This window comes from Parasteatoda tepidariorum, chromosome 3 (genome assembly GCF_043381705.1).
Source record: "Parasteatoda tepidariorum isolate YZ-2023 chromosome 3, CAS_Ptep_4.0, whole genome shotgun sequence".
Lineage (NCBI taxonomy): Eukaryota > Metazoa > Arthropoda > Arachnida > Araneae > Theridiidae > Parasteatoda > Parasteatoda tepidariorum.
The window spans coordinates 92,155,881-92,174,150 of NC_092206.1; the positions used below are offsets into that span (position 1 = coordinate 92,155,881).

Consider the following 18,270-nt stretch of genomic DNA (forward strand, 5'->3'; position numbering starts at 1 on the left):
TCCTTGTAATTTCTGAACTATTGTTTCGATTGATTCACGTTTAGTTCATTTGATTCAGTGGGAAGAAATATATTGGAAATACTTTATTTGTACAGATAGCGATGTCAACTGCGCAAATGGATACAGGACAAGCATTGTACTTTCTGTACCATAAGACTGTTATAACTTCTAAATTGTTAGTTCAATGGCCTCATTTGTCTGGATAGCGCTATTTAGATTTCTTTCTCCATTTACCCCTAACCCTCCTGTCAAAGCGTGACCCACGTGGTCCCGCATTTTCTTACCATTTATTAAGAGCAGGATATTAACAATGCGTCAATGAGTTTATATTTTTTTCTTTCTTTTTTTTCTTAATATCTGATTTTTGACGATTTTTTATTATTATTAATATGGGTGTTGGAAATGAGCATTTCACAAACATTTTCTTTATTCGGAACTCGATAATTTTAACGTTCATTCAATTTGCATAGTTTAAAACAAAATGCTTGCAATTTATGTTGTTTGCGTAGCACACACGATTATTTTTATAGCATTTTTAGTTTTGGGATTATTTTTAATTCAAAAACTAGCCGGTTCATCTTCTTTAATTGCGTAGAATTTCTAGTATCTCGAAACTATTTTTAGTTATTTCTAGCCACCTTCAGAGAATAGCTGGTTCATCTTTTTAATTAATTGGAATTTCAAGTGTCTCGAAATTTGAAATCACACAGCAAAAAAATCCATTCAATTTATAAGATTTAACTCATATTGCATCAGTTATGGTGTTTTCATTCCTGCCTCTAACTTGTTTACACATCATTTCCTGCCACGTGATGAATATTTTCATTACAAGGATTCGGGTTGGTCAAGCAATTTTAGGAATCATTACCCTGAGGTGATGATTTCAGGTATCGATTCATCAAGATCAAAAAAGGAATGGTCAAAAAAAGGCACGTCAGACAGAAATTAAATTCTTGTTATCTTTTACTATATATATCGCAGAATTATTAAAAAAGGTTACAGTTAAGAAATCTTACGGAAATCCTAGATTTGGCAACACATTTCGATAAATAAGGACAATATTTATTTGTTCTTGAAAACGAAACAACTATATGACGTTGCAAGAGCATTGGATTTGATTGGACCTCAGAAAATGACGCTTCTTACGCTGACATGACCATAACAAATCAAATGTGAGATGAAGATTTTTTACTTTCGTTTCACCGCAGACGAAAATCATCTGGAAGAAACAATATTCATTATTCCTTCATATGTTTCTCTAACTGCGAACAGAAGAGATTATTTAAATATGAATTTTGCGGGAGGTAAAACGAAAAAAAAAAAAGTTTTTAGTTAATAAGTTTTGTTTTCCTCATTTCACGTGATTTAAGAAGACAAAAAGACGACTGGTGCAACGTCGTTTCGAGAGTTGGCGATGTTGATACAGGACTATGCGTTCGCGCTAGGAGCTTGGCATCCATTTGGCCTGCACTTAGATGCAAATAGCTCTCAAAATAAGGATAATGGTTTCATCTCAACTTGCAACAGAGTGTAGATTCAATTCAAAGCAAAATTTACAATAATTTTTTCGCTGTTAATTTTACTGTGATTCATTATAAATACTACCAATATAATTAATAAAATATAATCAATAATAAAATTGCATTAGCATTGAAATTAACAACTAACATTATTAGAAATTTAATTCTTCTACTTTAGAGTTTTTCATCTTCCCTCAAAAGAAATTTTCAAAAATCAGTTATGTTGAAAAGGGAATTTTTTTAAAGATATTTTAAAAACTTTCGGTGACAAGAAGATTTACAATAAACAAGAATAAAGTTCCATTCAATTATAAACGTCAAATTAGGCCACTCAAAATTATCTCACCCTAGGTTTTGATTAATACTACAAAATAAGTATTATTTCAATTTCCCTTAATATTTAGAATAAATAATAAGAACACCTGCAACATTAAAAAAAGTTTTGCTGATATCTTTAGTATAATATTCAGAGCTCTAAGTTTCAGTTTAAAAAAAGAAATACAGAAAAAATTCAAAAGATAGTTCAAATCCCCCCTCCCAGTTTTTAAGGTACTAAAACTAGAAAAAATTGGATCCTTATATCGTTCAAATTTGATGCAACTTTAATACAGTACCAAGTAGAATCCGATTTCTTTAACTTGATTATTCAACTTGATTCGATTCTAACGGAAACACGGTTCGGTTTAACATCCTATTAGAAATGCAGCAAATTTGTAAGATATTGTAGTTCAAGATATCAATATTGTGGTTTAACTTCTTCGAGACGGGCGAGTTATATATGCATTCTCAGGGTGTCGATAATCTGGGTAAAAAAAGATAAAACTGGTAACCAAACTATTTTTATAGCAGTTTATTTGTGGGCGGGGTAGTAATAGTTTGCTTTATTTAATTCACCACTACTTAGTTCGAATTAAAAATTGTATAGTTACACTTTTAAGACACTAGGATTGGATGTGTTAAGTTTAAAGTGAAAGCAGAAATAAGTCTGGCAAAATTAGCTATGCCCAAACTTAAGATTTTTTACTATCCTGATTCCGCACGAATACATTTATGATTTGTCCATCCCGAAAAGGTTAACAGTGAACCGATTTTTCAGAGTGTGTCGATTGTTGCTTAATTATTTGAACCATAATATTTACTTTTTAGAAAATCAGGTCTCTTTGAGAAAATAATTGTAGTGCTCATGTTTAAATATAAATTGCACATTTCATACATCATATACGTCGAACAAAAAAGCAACTTAATGCATAAAATTATTTTGTTGTTATTGAAAATAAAAATACTGAATTATAATTATTAATACTAAATAAATACCTTTTAATAATTTTTCTAGTCGTTTGCAAAAAATCTACTTCTTTTCTACGTTTCAAGGATTAAATTGTATTTTTCTCTTTTTCAAAGATTTGAAAAAAATTTTGAAAAACAAAGAAAAATTTAAAAGATTTAAAACATAATTTTTCTTCCGACAAATAATAAAGCCATTTGCAAAAAAAAAAAAATTTTTTTAATTTTTCATTAAGATTTATATTCTTGTTTTTTTTTTCTCTTTTTAAAATAATTATAACATCGCTTGCAAAAGAAATTGTTTAGTTTTAAAAAATTTATTATTCATTGCTATTTAATTTTCAATCTGAATATAGTATTTTTTAATTCTTAATTGTAACTTTAAACGCTAGCAGCATCAATTCATCATATATCATTTTATTTTGTTTAATTCAAATTCAGAGATGTCAGCACAATTTTTGTTTGAGTCTGCGCAGTAGTAAGTTTCATTTTCGAACCTTTACTTTTACTTTGTTTTTCGTCACGGAGCAAATTATATACGAATTCGATGTGTTGTAGATGGTTATAATTTTCTTTTCGGGACCAGCTCCCAAAGATATTACGATGATACATTCAAAATTGTTATTTATCGATAGCTATTAGCTATATTAATTTACGAGGTGAGTCGTTTTTATGTTTTGTTGTCATTAGTTGTGCTGAACTGTCTGAAATCGTTTTCATGTTTAATTAACTAAATAATTTGCTGCTATCTTATTTTCAACTTGTTTACTGTTAAAAATTTCAATTCAAGTTTATATTTTGTGAAATCAATTATTATCCAGTATTGTTAATTGTTCAATATATTATTTGCAGAATAAATGTTCTTAAGATTCTTAATTTGTCAGGGTTTAAATTTTACAATATATTTTTTTCTTTCTCTTTTTTTATTTTGGTAATTAATTTTACCTGGTCCGTCGTTTTACAATTTACAACTATACAGAAATCTTGTTATTTTTTCGTTTTTAGAGATTTATAAGACTAATTTTTCTCTTTTTCAAATATTTATAAAATCATTTGCAAAAAAAATATATATAATATTTTTTTGCTTTTTTTTAAATATTTATGAAGGTTTTTGCAAAAAAATTTAAGGATTTATATCAGTTTATTTTTCTCTTTTTCGAATATTTAGTAATTGTTTGCAAGAAAATCTTATTTTATTTTCTACTATTCAAATGAAATATTGCTGTCTAAAATAACGGAAATAAAAAATAGTGGTGTTTTTATTATTTTTTTTAAATTGCAATGTAAGAAAAATGTATGAAAATGGAAAGTAAATTTCTCGTAGAAAACGTAGCTTACGTTTTAACATTCAGGAGACGTAGACAGTTTAAAAGGATACAAATTACTTAATCACTTTTCCCTGAAACATTTCATTTGTTAAGACAAGTGTTGAATAAAACCATTAATTTAAAAGTTTATTTCCCCGTTCACAAGAATTTCGTTGTTTTGTGTGATGTGTAAAACCCCCAAACCATTTTCATCGCATTACCACCTCAAAAACATTAATATTGTCAAAATAATCCCTTAACTGTTAACCACCATGCTTCGCCATTAATATTCTTAGCATCATAGCTCAAAAGTAGTCATGATTTAATTAACTCTTCTCAATTTAAATGTTACTACCACTTCATTTTTGATTTAAATTCGAATTTTTTCGGTTACTGAATAGGCAAGGAAAATATATTGTTTCATATTTGTAAGTTTTGTTATTTTAATTATACCTTTTATTTGTTTAATCTTATAAATCTTGGAGCGTAAGATATTTTTTACAGATTTATTGACGTCTCAAACATAATTTTTCATCATTAACATCGAATAGAAAACTAACACAAGCCATGTCCTGACGTGTTCCATTTGCCCAAAACCTTAAGATTGAGTGAGACGCGATGTTTAGAAAAAATATAAAAATATTTCCTAATAGCTTTAACGTAACTACCACTACGATTATTAAACATCATTTCACTCGTATATAATACATACTAACTCAATTCAACCTTTTGGTACCTTTTGATAGATGAATGTTTGCATATTCGATAACTTCTTTCCCCCTTCCCCACATTGGTGTCCTTCGGACGCCTACTTCGATGGACGTTCCACATTGAACAGTTGACCTGCTATTTGTGACTGCGTCATCGTTCTCCTCCTGCTGTTGCTTCTTAGTCTCATTTACACACAACGGGATCCTGCTCATACCCAACTGCTTAAAGCATTACAAGAGAAACCACGCCTACAACAGTGTATTCATAATACATCTCTCACGACAAACATTCGATGTAATCAATACAGCTCTCACTACAAGCCCTCAAAACCCGGTGATCTTAATACAGCTCTCCCGGTCTTTCGCAAATACAGCAATGAGTGGTATTCGCCCCTGATAAAATTCTGGTGAGGAAGTGCTGTGACCTCTACTATTATTAGACATCAATTTACTAGTCCTTTGATCTGCAGCTACCATTAAAATATTCATTTTTAATGAAATGCTATTGCTATGAGTTTCTACTATAAATTCTCCCTGAAAAAAATGAATGGAGCCCGCTACCCTGTCTGTATTCTAGAATGTGCTCTTGACTGTATATCGGATTTATTCGTAAAAACGTTGGATAAAACGAGAGAAAAAAATAAAAGGAGGAAAGAAAAAGAGGTAGAAAAAAAAGTACCGGAAACTGAACCGCATTTGCGTTTACATAGAGAGGAAAGGACCAGTTCCCATTAAACTTCATTTAGAAAAATAATTTGGCAAAGAATAATAAGCGTAGTCGTTATGCAATAAAAAAATTTAATTGGTTTAAAAGTGCTGCCTTTTGCAGCTATGCAGTCTATAACAGCTCCAGCCGATGCTATTGCTTTTGATAGTTCAAACCTATGCGTACAACGATTGTGTACAAAATAAGTAAGCTATTTCACACAGCCGTTTCCCTGGCCTAAACAACCCTAAAATAGCAGATCATTTGCTCTACTTTTTAAAAAAAAGAAGAAAAAAATGAGTAAACTAGTAAAATATGCATAAAATATTTTATAATTAAATTGGCAGAAAAAAAAAAAAAAAGAAATAAGCACGAATCCAAAAAAAATTAGATAATTTCTATTCTATAATGCAATAACTTTTTTTTTCTTGTCGCATCCTGTATTCATTACTAATGCAATATACCTTTCAGCTTAAATAAAATTATTACTGTAAAAAGAAATTTCCTAGAATTTTAAGACATCAAATTATCTTAAATTTATGGGGAAAACTAACGGCGTTTTGTGCATCACATAATTTTCGACGGTCCTATGTTTCATGTGAAAGAATATAGGTATTTTTTTGCAAAAATATTTTATTAATCATAAGATAATTAAGTACTAAACAAAATTATTTTGAGTGTGGACAAATAAGTTTAAAGTGCTTATTTTAATCTCTTTTCTGTTGAAATAATAGCGCGTTTCAGTACGTTACTTTTTTGGACATGCAATGCATCACTTGTGGATTTTTCAAAAATTCTTCCACATATTTTTTCGACGATTATTAAGTAATTTAATAAAAAAAATCAATAAATATTAAAAAGTATCTTTCGTATAAGCGAATTTTATAATTGCTCCCAAAAAGTTTTCGCTTCGCTCAAATTATTCTTAAAGAGATAGCCAAATACGAAGAAAAATAATAATTAACATTAAGAGGTTTGTTAATTATTAATAGTTAACGAACTTTCGACTGCTCTCTTACATAAACTATTCGACGTTTTTATATCCAATTTCGCAACTTAAGGTATCGTCAGCTCTAATTAAATAAAATCTTTAAGATAAAGCTCTCAAGCCGTTTAATAAATGAAAATCTGATCATTAGATTAAAAGTTATTCAGTGTGCTCCTTTTTTTTTATTTTACGCACTGTATAGCTAGTATATGAATCTGAATGATAATAAGAACTCTAAAATATTCATTTGTACTTACAAATAAAGAAAACTTTGACTAAAGGTAATTCGAAACTCTTGAATTTCCTTTCACTTCGATGAAACGAATGCGATTATTTAAGTCTGATTGTAAGTTGAAAGCGACGCAGCTGTGACATAATATGTTATGTTAGCATATGTTGACGCCATTCATTTCTTTTCGCTACTTTTCTATTTTATTCAATTATATTAAATAATAACTTCAAAGTCGTATAAACTTCAACTGTCGTTTTTATTTTATTCACTATTTTTTTTTGATAGATCTCACCTTTTTGACTACAGGAGAAAAAAAAAATTAATAAATTTTTTGTTACCCAAAATATGTAGTATACTTCATGCTTAGTTATTTATTCATTTATTGTTTATCTTTATTTATTTAGTTTTTTCATATTATTAGTATAATGTTTGATGTATTTTAAACTACTCAGCAACCATGAGAAAAATGAATTTTCAGCACTGATTTACAATTTTAAGTAATTATGATATTTTCAACTGAGAACGTTGAAATTAAATGAAAGATATGATTGTTTCATTTACGACATTTTACTATGACTTACAGTTTAATAATAGTTTAACATCAAGAGATAGATAGATTGATAGATAGATAAATAGATAGATAGATAGATAACGGTGGTAGTCGTGGGAGCAGGACAAAAAGGCACAGGATTTAAAAAGATCCAATTAATTTTATTTTACCATCATAATCGGAGAATGAATACAAGTGACACACAAATTGAAGTGCCCCCGGATAAAAATTATGGAAAATTTTTCAAATTAAATAGTTTTCGAAAATTAGGGAAATCTAAATAATTATAATTGGTCTATTAAATAGGTCGAGGGAAAAAGTCTTCTCACTGTTCAAAGAAAGGGGAAAATGAAATATGTTAATTAATGCATAATTTGAAGCCAAAAATAGATTAAAAGACAGGATGTGAATATTAAAGTGCGAGAAAGAGTTGTTTAGTTTAGAATAGTAAATTAAGAAAAATATTTTGATAAAGAAATAAGGCAAAAAGATTAGTTGAAGTTTTTTACACTTTTCTTTTTACACGTCCAACACTTTTCTATGTCCGTTCTTACATCATGTAATTTAAGACAATTTTATAACATCATACAAATTGGTTTTCATTAGTATTTAAACGAAGTAGCTTTTAAATATATTTGTTCAGTGCGTCAAAAAATACGGAGCACCCTGAATAACTTTTGACCTAAAGATAGGATCTTTATGTTCGAGTACTCACTCTTAATGGTTCGAGGAGGTGACCTCAAATATGCTAACTAATTAGTGCCGACGGGGCCGGGATAGTTTGGCCGGTAGGGGGCTGGGCCCGTGTACGAGAGTTCGTGAGTTCGAACCCCACCGGCCGATGACTCCTCGTGTAGTAAATGATGCACGCTAAATCTGTCGAGTCGCTAAGTCCTTTATGTTCCCATAACAAATCAATACCTCTGGGAGTACTGGATTGGAGATCGATCGTTCTCTGATTCAGGTCAAAATTACGATCTGTGGATGAATGAATGAATGGATGTATGAATGGGTCCGCCCTATAAACGGGTGTGACATATGGGTGAGGCAGAAGTCGAATTCTTGGCCAAAGATGGCACCGCTGGAAAAAACAAGAACAATCGCACCTCTCTGCCTAAACAGGCATACATCAACAATTAGTGCCGACGATATTTTAAGTTACGAAATTAGACGCAAAAACGTACTTTCTCTGAATAAACATACATGTTTTTCAACGTATTCGGACTTTTAACAACCAAAATCTAGGGGGTAGCAACAATCTGGAAAATAGGGTCCTCATAGTTTGGCCAGGAGAGCGATCCAAAGTTTGGACCCCTTAATGTCAATTATACTTTTTGCCTATTTCGCCAAGTCTCGAGAAATTTTTAAGCGAATTGAAAAAATTTAGCACACAATTATAAAATTCATTTACCCAAAGATAATTCCATGAAGAGAAAAAATTTACTACATATTTAGCATTTTTTTATTATTTTATTAAATAATAGACGAAAAAATTTTGAGTTGTAAGACATAAAAGTTTTTACATCATTTTAAAGTATGTAATTTTACATTGCAAAATACAAAATTTTAACGAAATCGGTTAAAAAAGTTCTTGAAAAATCTGATTTTTTTTTTAAAAAAATGCATGTATGAAGTTCAATTTCTCAGGAATTATTTTACCGGTTTCGGTCGAATTTTGTATTTTGTAATGTAAAATTAGATACTTTGAAATGATGTAAAAATTGTATACTTTACAACTCAAACATTTTTCGACTAATATTAAATAAAATAATAAAAAATAACAACTATTTACTAAAATTTATTTCTTGCATGGAAATATCCTTGAATAAACGGATTTTATAGTCGTGTGTGAAAATTTTTAATCCGCTTAAAAAATGTTCAAGATATAGCAAAATACGAACAAAGTAAAATTAACAGGTGTCAAAACTTTGGACAGCTCTCCGGACCAAACTTTGAGAACTATATTCCCCAGATTGCAGCTACCAATCTGAATCCGTTGAAAAAAAGGTATGCTTATTCTGAGAAAGTACGAAAGAAAGAGAAAGTTTTGTGTTTGATTTCGTAACTTAATTTTTTTTAATTCAGTCAATTATTCAGTCAATTATTTCTGAGTCAATTATTTAACTCAGACGATATGTCTGAGTTAAATAAGGGCATATTAGCACCCTCTTGAGTCATTAAGATTAAGTTCTAGAACGTGAAGATCCCATCATTAAATCAAAAGTTATTTAAGGTGCTCCGGGGTTGCTGTTTTTTTTCGGTTCAATCAATGTAAAAGGAAATATTAAAGCGACACAAAGTACAGTCAGTGCAAAGAATATAGTAAATCTAAACACCGGCAAATGTACAGTCAGTGTAAAAAGAATATATTAATTTTAAAAGCGACTAGCATTAATAAGTTTTAAATCTAAAAACAGACGCGAAGCAGTGGTTTTAAAATAATTTTAAATATAAAAACAGAGAAATATACATTCGTTGTAAAATACCTTTAAGTCTGAAAACAGATAAATGTACTATCGAAACAAATATTAAAAAATGCTTTTATAATTTCTTGAACTGATGAAAAGTGTATTAGATGATGTTGAAAAATTCTCTCAATTAACGTAAATGACACAAAAGAAAGATGTATTTATCAAAAATCTAAATTAGACTAAATCTAACACATTATTTAACTACTCAATAAAATTTACTAACCGCATAATTCAATTGCTTGACTTTTCCGAGAAAAGATCCATAGAAGTTCTAAAAAACTATTGTTTTTATAATTTTATTTGGTAAAATATAATTTTATTTAAAAAAAAGCATAGAGCGATTGAATGCTACTCTGTTATCAAAAGTTTATTTAGAAAAAAAAACACCAAACATTTAACCTAGGATCGAAGATGACAGAAGAGAGAAAAAATTTATCTGAAAGTACTATCAATTCTATCTTTAAACAACAATTAACAACTCTAATATCAAAAAATTTGTTTAGAACAGAAAGACATCTAGAAAATTAAAATCAGACATATAACCCAAAATCAAGGAAGACGAGAGAAAAAAAGATTCAACGAACTACGGAAACCACAAGAAAGCTTAGACAAGTCATACTGAAGTTAATCAACTTAATTTCCTTTTCGCTTTCATTTTTGTACCAAATCTTAAGCACCTTGATTACGATTTAACATTGTAAAAACTACGATTTCGCAAAAATCTTTCATTAGTTACACTTTTCAAAACGATATCGTGAGGAAAACAGGAGCACATCTCTTTTGTTAAGATACGAATGGAAAGATTTAACGTGACCAGAAAGAACAATTCTAAACGCATTTTTTTCTCGTTAGATATTCCATCAGCTTTCGCTTCACGTTTTATTAAAATAATTTGAAGTTTTGTCATTTTCTTCTCTGCATTTCACTCTTTCAGCTGCAATAAAAGAACCCTAAACGTTTAACATCCTGTTGTAAAAGATCGAATCTACATTATTTGTTGAATTTATTCACTCGTAAATCTTTTTTCATAAAACAAAATTCTTTCCAAAAATTACTTATTGTTTTAGTTCGAATTTACTTTGCAAACTTTTAATCTCTTTTTTATAGCGATTGCTTCTTGTGAAAAAGCCTGCCAACACAAAACGTAATTCATCAAAAATAAAAAAAATAAAAAAAATTCTAATTTGTGCAAAATTAATCAATTTGAGAGAATATAAACTTTCCAACATATACTAAGAACATTATTTTTTTTCCAACTTTGGTTGGTGTAAGATAAAACTAGGAAAATTTTTGCAAAGTTCAAAAAAATTTGTTTAAAAAAAACAGCAAATACAGTAAAAGCTCGATGTAACGAGTATGGCATTTTAAGAGAAGTCTGATATTACAAGTTAGCTCGATGTAACGAGTATGGCATATTAAGAGAAGTCTGATATTACAAGTTAAGCTCGATGTAACGAGTATGGCAGATTAAGAGAAGTATGATATTACAAATTAAGCTCGATGTAACGAGTATGGCATATTAAGAGAAGTCTGATATTACAAATTAAGCTCGATGTATCGAGTATGGTATATTAAGAGAAGTCTGATATTACAAGTTCCTCAGTCACCATCGAAATGATTATATTAAATGTACAAAAACTTTTTGTTTATAACGAGTTGAAAATAACTAGTTTCCCTCTATTCCGGCAATTTCATTTTGACATAAATATGCATTTTTCTTCTCTTTAAGTGAAAAATATTTAACGAAAAAGGACAAAATCAAATACATTTTTATTCGTTCCTGATATCAATACAGAAAAGAGAATAACAAATATTACTTATTCTCTCATAAAGTTATATATGGGCCACCACCGGCTATTCTCTCTCCAAAAGAAATATTCTTCTGCTATATTAAAAAATCTGGCTATATACTTTAAAAGATTAATTCTCTTGTTGACCACATTATGCCCCCTTATTTTCTTTCTTGATAGTTTACTATTCAAATCAATATTCATTGTTAGCAATTACATCGCAAATTATTGCACTTGACTTCATTTTTTTCTTGCAAAACTTTCCCGTCTGCAATATGTAGACTGCAATATGTACAAAAAGTCCCGTCTGCAATGTGTAGACTGCAGTATGTACAAAAAGTCCCGTCTGCAATATGTAGACAAAAGCAGTTTACTTAAGATATGCATTTTAAATCAAAATTGTTGTTCAAAATAAGAAGGAAAGATTAAAGAATGAAATCCTCATTTCTTAAGAGTTTTTTTTTCTTCTTTGTATTGCTGATTTAACTATAGGTATGTGCATTTGCTGATGACGAGAAGCTCACTATAACGAAGATTCTGTCTGCTATTGTCAATTACCGTTATAGCGAACTTTAACTGCATTCATGTTTTGCAATGGAAACCATTAATAATAGTCACTGCAGTTATTTATTTTCGTTATTATTTTGTTATGGTTTAATTTTGAAGAACACACACAGTAATAATAAAATCAAGAAAGCTCTTATGTCATGTCCTCACTGTGTAGGAGAGATTAACGCTCAGGTGGCGCACTCGGCTAAGGCGATGCTCACACCTTTATTTGGAGAGCTGGAAGTCGTGAGTTTGATTCTGATAACAGACAAAACAACCAGTGTGTATATGCAGCAAGGTGCATGTTAAATCTGTCGTGGCTCAAAATCCTCTCGTTGGTTGTGGTGTGGAAGTTTGGAGAGAGGGGTACCAGCTCAGGCGCTGTTTATGTCGTTTGACCAGGATCGAAATTGAGGGGCTGTCATTCCCATCATAGCCGTTAAAAGATTGAGCCCTAAGAATGGGGCTAGGTGCCTGACCATGTTTGGGGGATGATGTAGGCGATAATGTTAACTGCAAAAAAATCGCGAACAATAAAAATCACACTTAAAATAAATTGTTGTAAGGTTTCTGTGAACAAACATCATAATATCAGAAGTAAATGTCTCAAATTAATGATTATAGAAACGGAAAATCTAAGGAATTTGAATTACAGAAGAAAAAAATATATTGGAGAAAAAAATAACTTTCACTAAAATGGACTGTGGTTCCTCGAACAGNTTTTTTTTTTTTTTTTTTTTTTTTTTTTTTTTTTTTTTTTTGCTACTCATAGTTTTAAGTTATTCCTCCTAGCATGCGTAAAGTGCTTCGAATTTCCTAAGTAGCATTTCTCCTGAGTAGCTCTCTCATTTTTGATAGGAGAAATTGCGCGACCTTCTGGGAAAAACTATTGGCATACGCAGTGTTAGTCAAGATCCGTAGCTTATCTGTTAAGATCCGATAAGAAATCGATTAATTTTAAAATATTTTGCATTACTAGCAGAATAGTTTTATCCTTAACACTGATTACAATCAGCTAGCTCATTCAAGTATACTCTGTAGTACTGGGAGTTTATGAATACAATGAAACATACCAAGTTGACCTCAACTATCAAGAGACTAATTTATCTTTTATAATAAAAAAGAGCGAAATCTTCGAAACCTGACCATCTTGTACGTTGATCACTCAAATAAATAAATTTTATCTGGGAGTTTTATTTTATGCTATTCTAACCCCTTCATGTGTAGACAAAAAAAATCTACCTGGAAATTTGCTGTGCGATTGATATCAAGGGTTGCAATTTCATCGAATTGCTGAAATAGTAATAAAAATTAATAATCTTTCCAAATTGACTATATAGGAAAACTACAGAGGAATTTTCTAACAAATAAGTGAGTAAGTACAACAAAACAAAATTTAAATTGTGGTAATGCATATAACAACTTCTAAGTTTCCTAATTGCATAGCTACTCTTGTACACTGATATTTTAAGAAATTGTTTATTATAAATATCTGGTACGTATACCATTAACAAAAAAGCATGTTTTTGTTTTTCTTTTTAGCTAAACTGCATAATATTTAACTCTAATAAAAATTTAAATTAATATTGTTAATTAATATAGTTTTCTAAGTTGTATACTTGTTAAATATCACTAAATAAAACTTGAAAGTAGTACTAAAAATTAATTCTTTTACTTTTATTTTGAGTGGTAAAATAAAAGAAATATACGAAGAACATATTTCAAGAAATGATAAGAAAAAATAACGAAACAATGGCACATTCTCTTCTAGCAGTTGACCATCTGTCTCAATTGACCACAAAAGCAATGCACCGAAAGGGGTTCCCCTTTCTGTCTTCGTTGTGCGCAATCTTTTCTAACCTAACCTTAAAAACAATAAGAATGAAGGACAAAAAATCAAATTACTACCAAACGATATGAACACTAAGTGCAATATAAAAACAATACACTCCTGTAGCTTTCATATTAATAATGTATTATTATGTACTAATAAAGTGCATTCTAAATTTTTCGGAGGGATAACCTGAAATATGTAAATTAAAAAGTACAGGCCATACTATGAATTACGAAATTGAGCACAAAAACTTATTTTTGCTAAGTACATAACCAGTTTCCGACGGATTTGAGTTTTTGACCACTAAGGGGGTATCATTGCAATATGAAAAATTTCCCTCCGATAGCATAGTTAGAGAGTAAGTAGAAGATTGGCCCCCTTAATTTTAATTTTACTTTTTTGTATTTTAATATATCTATGGATCTTTTTAAATAAACCAAAAATTTCTTGACTCGAAATTGTAAAACACGAATATTCAAAGATATTTCTTCCTCTTTTTCTGCAAAGCATGATTTTTTTAAAAAAAATTCCTTGTTATTTTTTATTATTAATCTTAGCTGTATGCTAGAACTATTTCAAATGTGAGGCATAAAAATATTAGTATATTATTTCGAACTATGTAATTTTAAGAAACAAATTTTAAAAATCGAACAAAATTGATCAGTTTTCAAAAATTGAAAATTTAAAAATGTGTCTGTTTCGGAATTTTATTTCGTAGAAACTATTTGATTGATTTTATCTAAATTTTGGAATTTTCTAATTTAAAATTAGGCAATTTGAAATGGCGAGAAACTTTTGAGTAACAATTCAATTATTGTTTTGCTTCTCACCAAAATAAGTAATAAAAAATAATATATAGTATTGAAAATGATACTTTTCAAAAATTATATTTGGATAAACATTTTATAATTTTGTAAAAGGCATTAATTGATCTCTATCGATATAGTAAAACACGTAAGTGCTAAAAAAACAAGATAAGGAATAGTTGAAAGCTCTGACTGAACTATTCGAATTAAATTTTCCAAATTGCGGCTACTGAACCTATTTCTTGAAGATCCAGAATCCGACTCCATTTGGAAAAAAATGAACGTTTATTCAGAGTATAAGTGTATGTTTTGTGTTTATTTAGTAATTTAAAACATTGTCTCAAGTAATTTATTATTATATTTAAGGTCATTCCCTCGCACCTTTAAGATTATTTGCTAATACGTTGGTAATCTTATCATTCCCTCAAAAGTTATAAAGGTATTTCTTCTTAGTATTGGCATTAAATATTTGAACATGTTTAATTTTCAACATACTAGCCACGGACACCGATACGCTTGACTTCTGGTCCCTTAAGTTCGTGATTTTCTCTTTGAAAAACGTTGCTACTTGAAGTAGTCGGATTGACTCCCTAAACTGGAAAGTACAGACGATGTTGTAAATTACGAAATCAAACTCAAAAATATACCTTCTCTGAATGAATGTGTCTGTTAATCAATGGATTTTATCTGTAATCTAGGATATAGAGTCACAATAGTTTGGCAGAAGACCGGTCCGAAGTTTGGATCCCTTAATGTTAATTTTACTTTTTGTGTATTTTCTTATATCTCAAGAAATTTTTAATCGAACTGAAAAAATTTTGCATACAATTATAAAATTCGTTTATCTAAAGATCGTTCCTTGCAAAAACTAACTTTTATGAGAATTTATTATTTTTATTATTTTACTTAGTGACAGTCGAAAAAATTTTGAATTGTAAATTATACAATTTTTTGCAACATTTTAAAGAATTAATGGCAAAATACGAAATTTGAGAGAAATTGACAGTATTGTTCCTGAGAAATTGAATTTTAAAAATACGTTTTTTTAAAATTCGATTTCCATTTATTACCATATATTTCATATGTATTATCTAATATCTAAGAATACAAGTCATATAGGAAAACAAATCTCAAACATACTGTAATTTCTTTTAGTAAAAACTTTGCATATATTTATTATTTCAAAAAAATTAATCCCTCCAAAAAAGTGATTAATATAGGATTAAATTCATATTGAATTATTGAAATTTTGATTGGTGCAGAAATCTAGGTAAAAACGTACTTTTTAAAGCTATTCCCCTTGCATGCACAAAAAATTATGCATACGATTGAGAACATGATTGGTGAGTTTTAGTTAGGAAAATTTATTCACCAATCAGATTCTCATTTCGCATCTCCAAATTCTCATACGGGTTGGTTCCATCAATTTCTATCATTTTAAAGGAGCATTCACACTGCAATTTATTGAGCTAGATATGTGTGCGAAAGTTTAGAAACTGCGTGTATGACGAACTACTCGCGCATGCGCGAATTGCTATTAGAAAGCTCCTTAAATCTCGGCAAACGTTTTTATGAATATTGAACATTACTTATTTATTAAATGGCAACCGGAATTATTGTTTCCAAACTCGAAAGTTTTCCTAGCAGACGTTTAAAAAAGTTTTGTGGTTATTATCAATAAATAAATAATCTCAAGATTATGACTAATATTAGAAAGTGTCACCTTAGGCGTCATAAAGCGCATAAACATTAGCGTGGGATACTGTTCATTGATGCATGTTTACTGATTAAAATCAAACATTATTTGTGTTATTTTTCCCTCGCATTAAATCATTAAAAAGTTTTTCACGATGGTAAGTTCCGAAATTTATATTAATATAGTAACGTGTTTAATTTTTATGCCTCGAATTGCCTTTTATTCTTCTGAAATAAAATGCTCATTTTTTATGATTATTAACGTCTTTACGCATCAATTATAAATTTCCTAATTGAGATTCCATTTTAGAACAACTTCTTTAAAAAAAATTTAATCCCCAACGGCATGCTATTTTGTAATTAGTGATGTGTAAATCTATTTTATGTAAATCATTTAATGATTCCTGTTATGATCTAAATAATTTAAACAGCTGATGATGAATATAATGGTTCTATAATTAAAATAAATAGATATAAAATGTTTGTCTAGAAATTGTAATCATGAAAAAAATATCTGATTTAATTTAATTTACATTCAAAGATTCCTGTTAGAATCTAAATGATGAAAATAATGATTCAATAATTTCAAAAAAATAGATGTTTGTGTGAAAATTATGAATGTGAAAAAAGTTCTAGTTTAATTTCAGATTTTAATTTCAAATGTTGTTTTAATCTTTCAGTTAAGAATTTTTTAGTAAAACTATTCTGATAGATAATAAAGTAATTATTTTTAAAATAAAATTTTAACTGTCGCATTTTTACTTATTTTATTTATGGGGAATAATATTATTTGTTTTCTTGGTAATTTTTTTTTTTTTTTATTGGTGTTGATCAGGCCACCCAGCTCTGAGTTTATGACTTTCAATTCTGTAGCCTTGTAATTTTGATCTCAATAAAACTCCTGGGGCAAACAATTTGTAGAAAACTTTTGATGGGACTAACCCACATTTGCATTACATGGAGCGGAAAACAATGAAAATCACAATGACTAACCTGATGACTAAGGGGCTATAATCCACGATCCGTCTACTTCTCAGAATATTTAATTCCAGCACTGGTCAATGTTCGTATTGATCAGCCGAAGTTTGAATTTTACCCTGGATCACTTTGTTGGGAGGGAAGTGCTTTATCTTCTCCACCCCGACTTTTCTAGGTTATTGTAATCTAGGGGTGCACAGCTTGCGGCCCGCTGGCCAAATGCTGCCCTTCGACTGTTGATGTGTGGCCCACGGGAACTTCTGAACGAATCAAACAAATTCTTTTAGTTTGTTTTTGTTTAAACAATATAAATTTTCTTAAATTAAAATAATCAATTCAAATTTATATTACTCTAAAATGCCTATATTTTTTGCACTTTCATTCTGTATACTTCTTTTTGGTTAGAATTTATATCCCCTTTAATATTTATGTATATCTTTATATATTTGATAAATTAATTATTATGAAAAATTGAAAAAGTTTTTTGAAAAAAGTTTTATAAATTATTTATCATTTATTATTTATCATTATTTTTTTAATCAAATTCAAATAATTAAAAGCATTTAATTTTTTGCTAATATGTTATTAAGTTTACTGATAAAAATATTAAGTACTTAGAACACTAATATTTATATAAAAATTATCATATTTACTGCAAACATGTCTAAATATGCATGCGCCCCTTCGTTGATCTACCTGCTGTGCAAATGGCCCTTCACCCAAAAAGGTTGTGCACCCCTATTGTAATCTCTATAATTTTTGCTTAGAAGGTTTCATTATAAATACTTGCTCCAAAATTTACCAACTTTTGATGTTAACTAGACAGTGCCCCATAAGAAACTAAAAAAAA

At 29.3% G+C, this 18,270-nt stretch overlaps 2 protein-coding genes across 5 annotated transcripts in view; one reads left to right on the forward strand and one right to left on the reverse strand.

Moving 5' to 3' along the window:
- The window catches only part of LOC107441634 (potassium/sodium hyperpolarization-activated cyclic nucleotide-gated channel 2-like), a 107,333-nt gene extending 100,482 nt beyond the window's left edge, over positions 1 to 6,851 (reverse strand). For both annotated transcript variants that reach the window (XM_016054976.3, XM_071179010.1), the window contains exon 1: positions 6,773 to 6,851. The gene's annotated coding sequence lies outside the window, so the exon portion shown is untranslated. The remainder of the gene's footprint in view (positions 1 to 6,772) is intronic.
- Positions 1 to 18,270, forward strand: part of LOC107441660 (unconventional myosin-Ie) — a 136,056-nt gene that overhangs the window by 28,461 nt on the left and 89,325 nt on the right. The window contains exon 1 of one of the 3 annotated variants that reach the window (XM_043051768.2): positions 16,348 to 16,600. The exons of the other annotated variants lie outside the window; for them this stretch is intronic. Within the exon in view, the coding sequence (XP_042907702.1) occupies positions 16,598 to 16,600 (3 nt within the window). The 5' untranslated portion in view covers positions 16,348 to 16,597. Of the gene's footprint in view, positions 1 to 16,347; positions 16,601 to 18,270 lie in introns of those variants that run through there. 3 annotated transcript variants of the gene reach the window in all.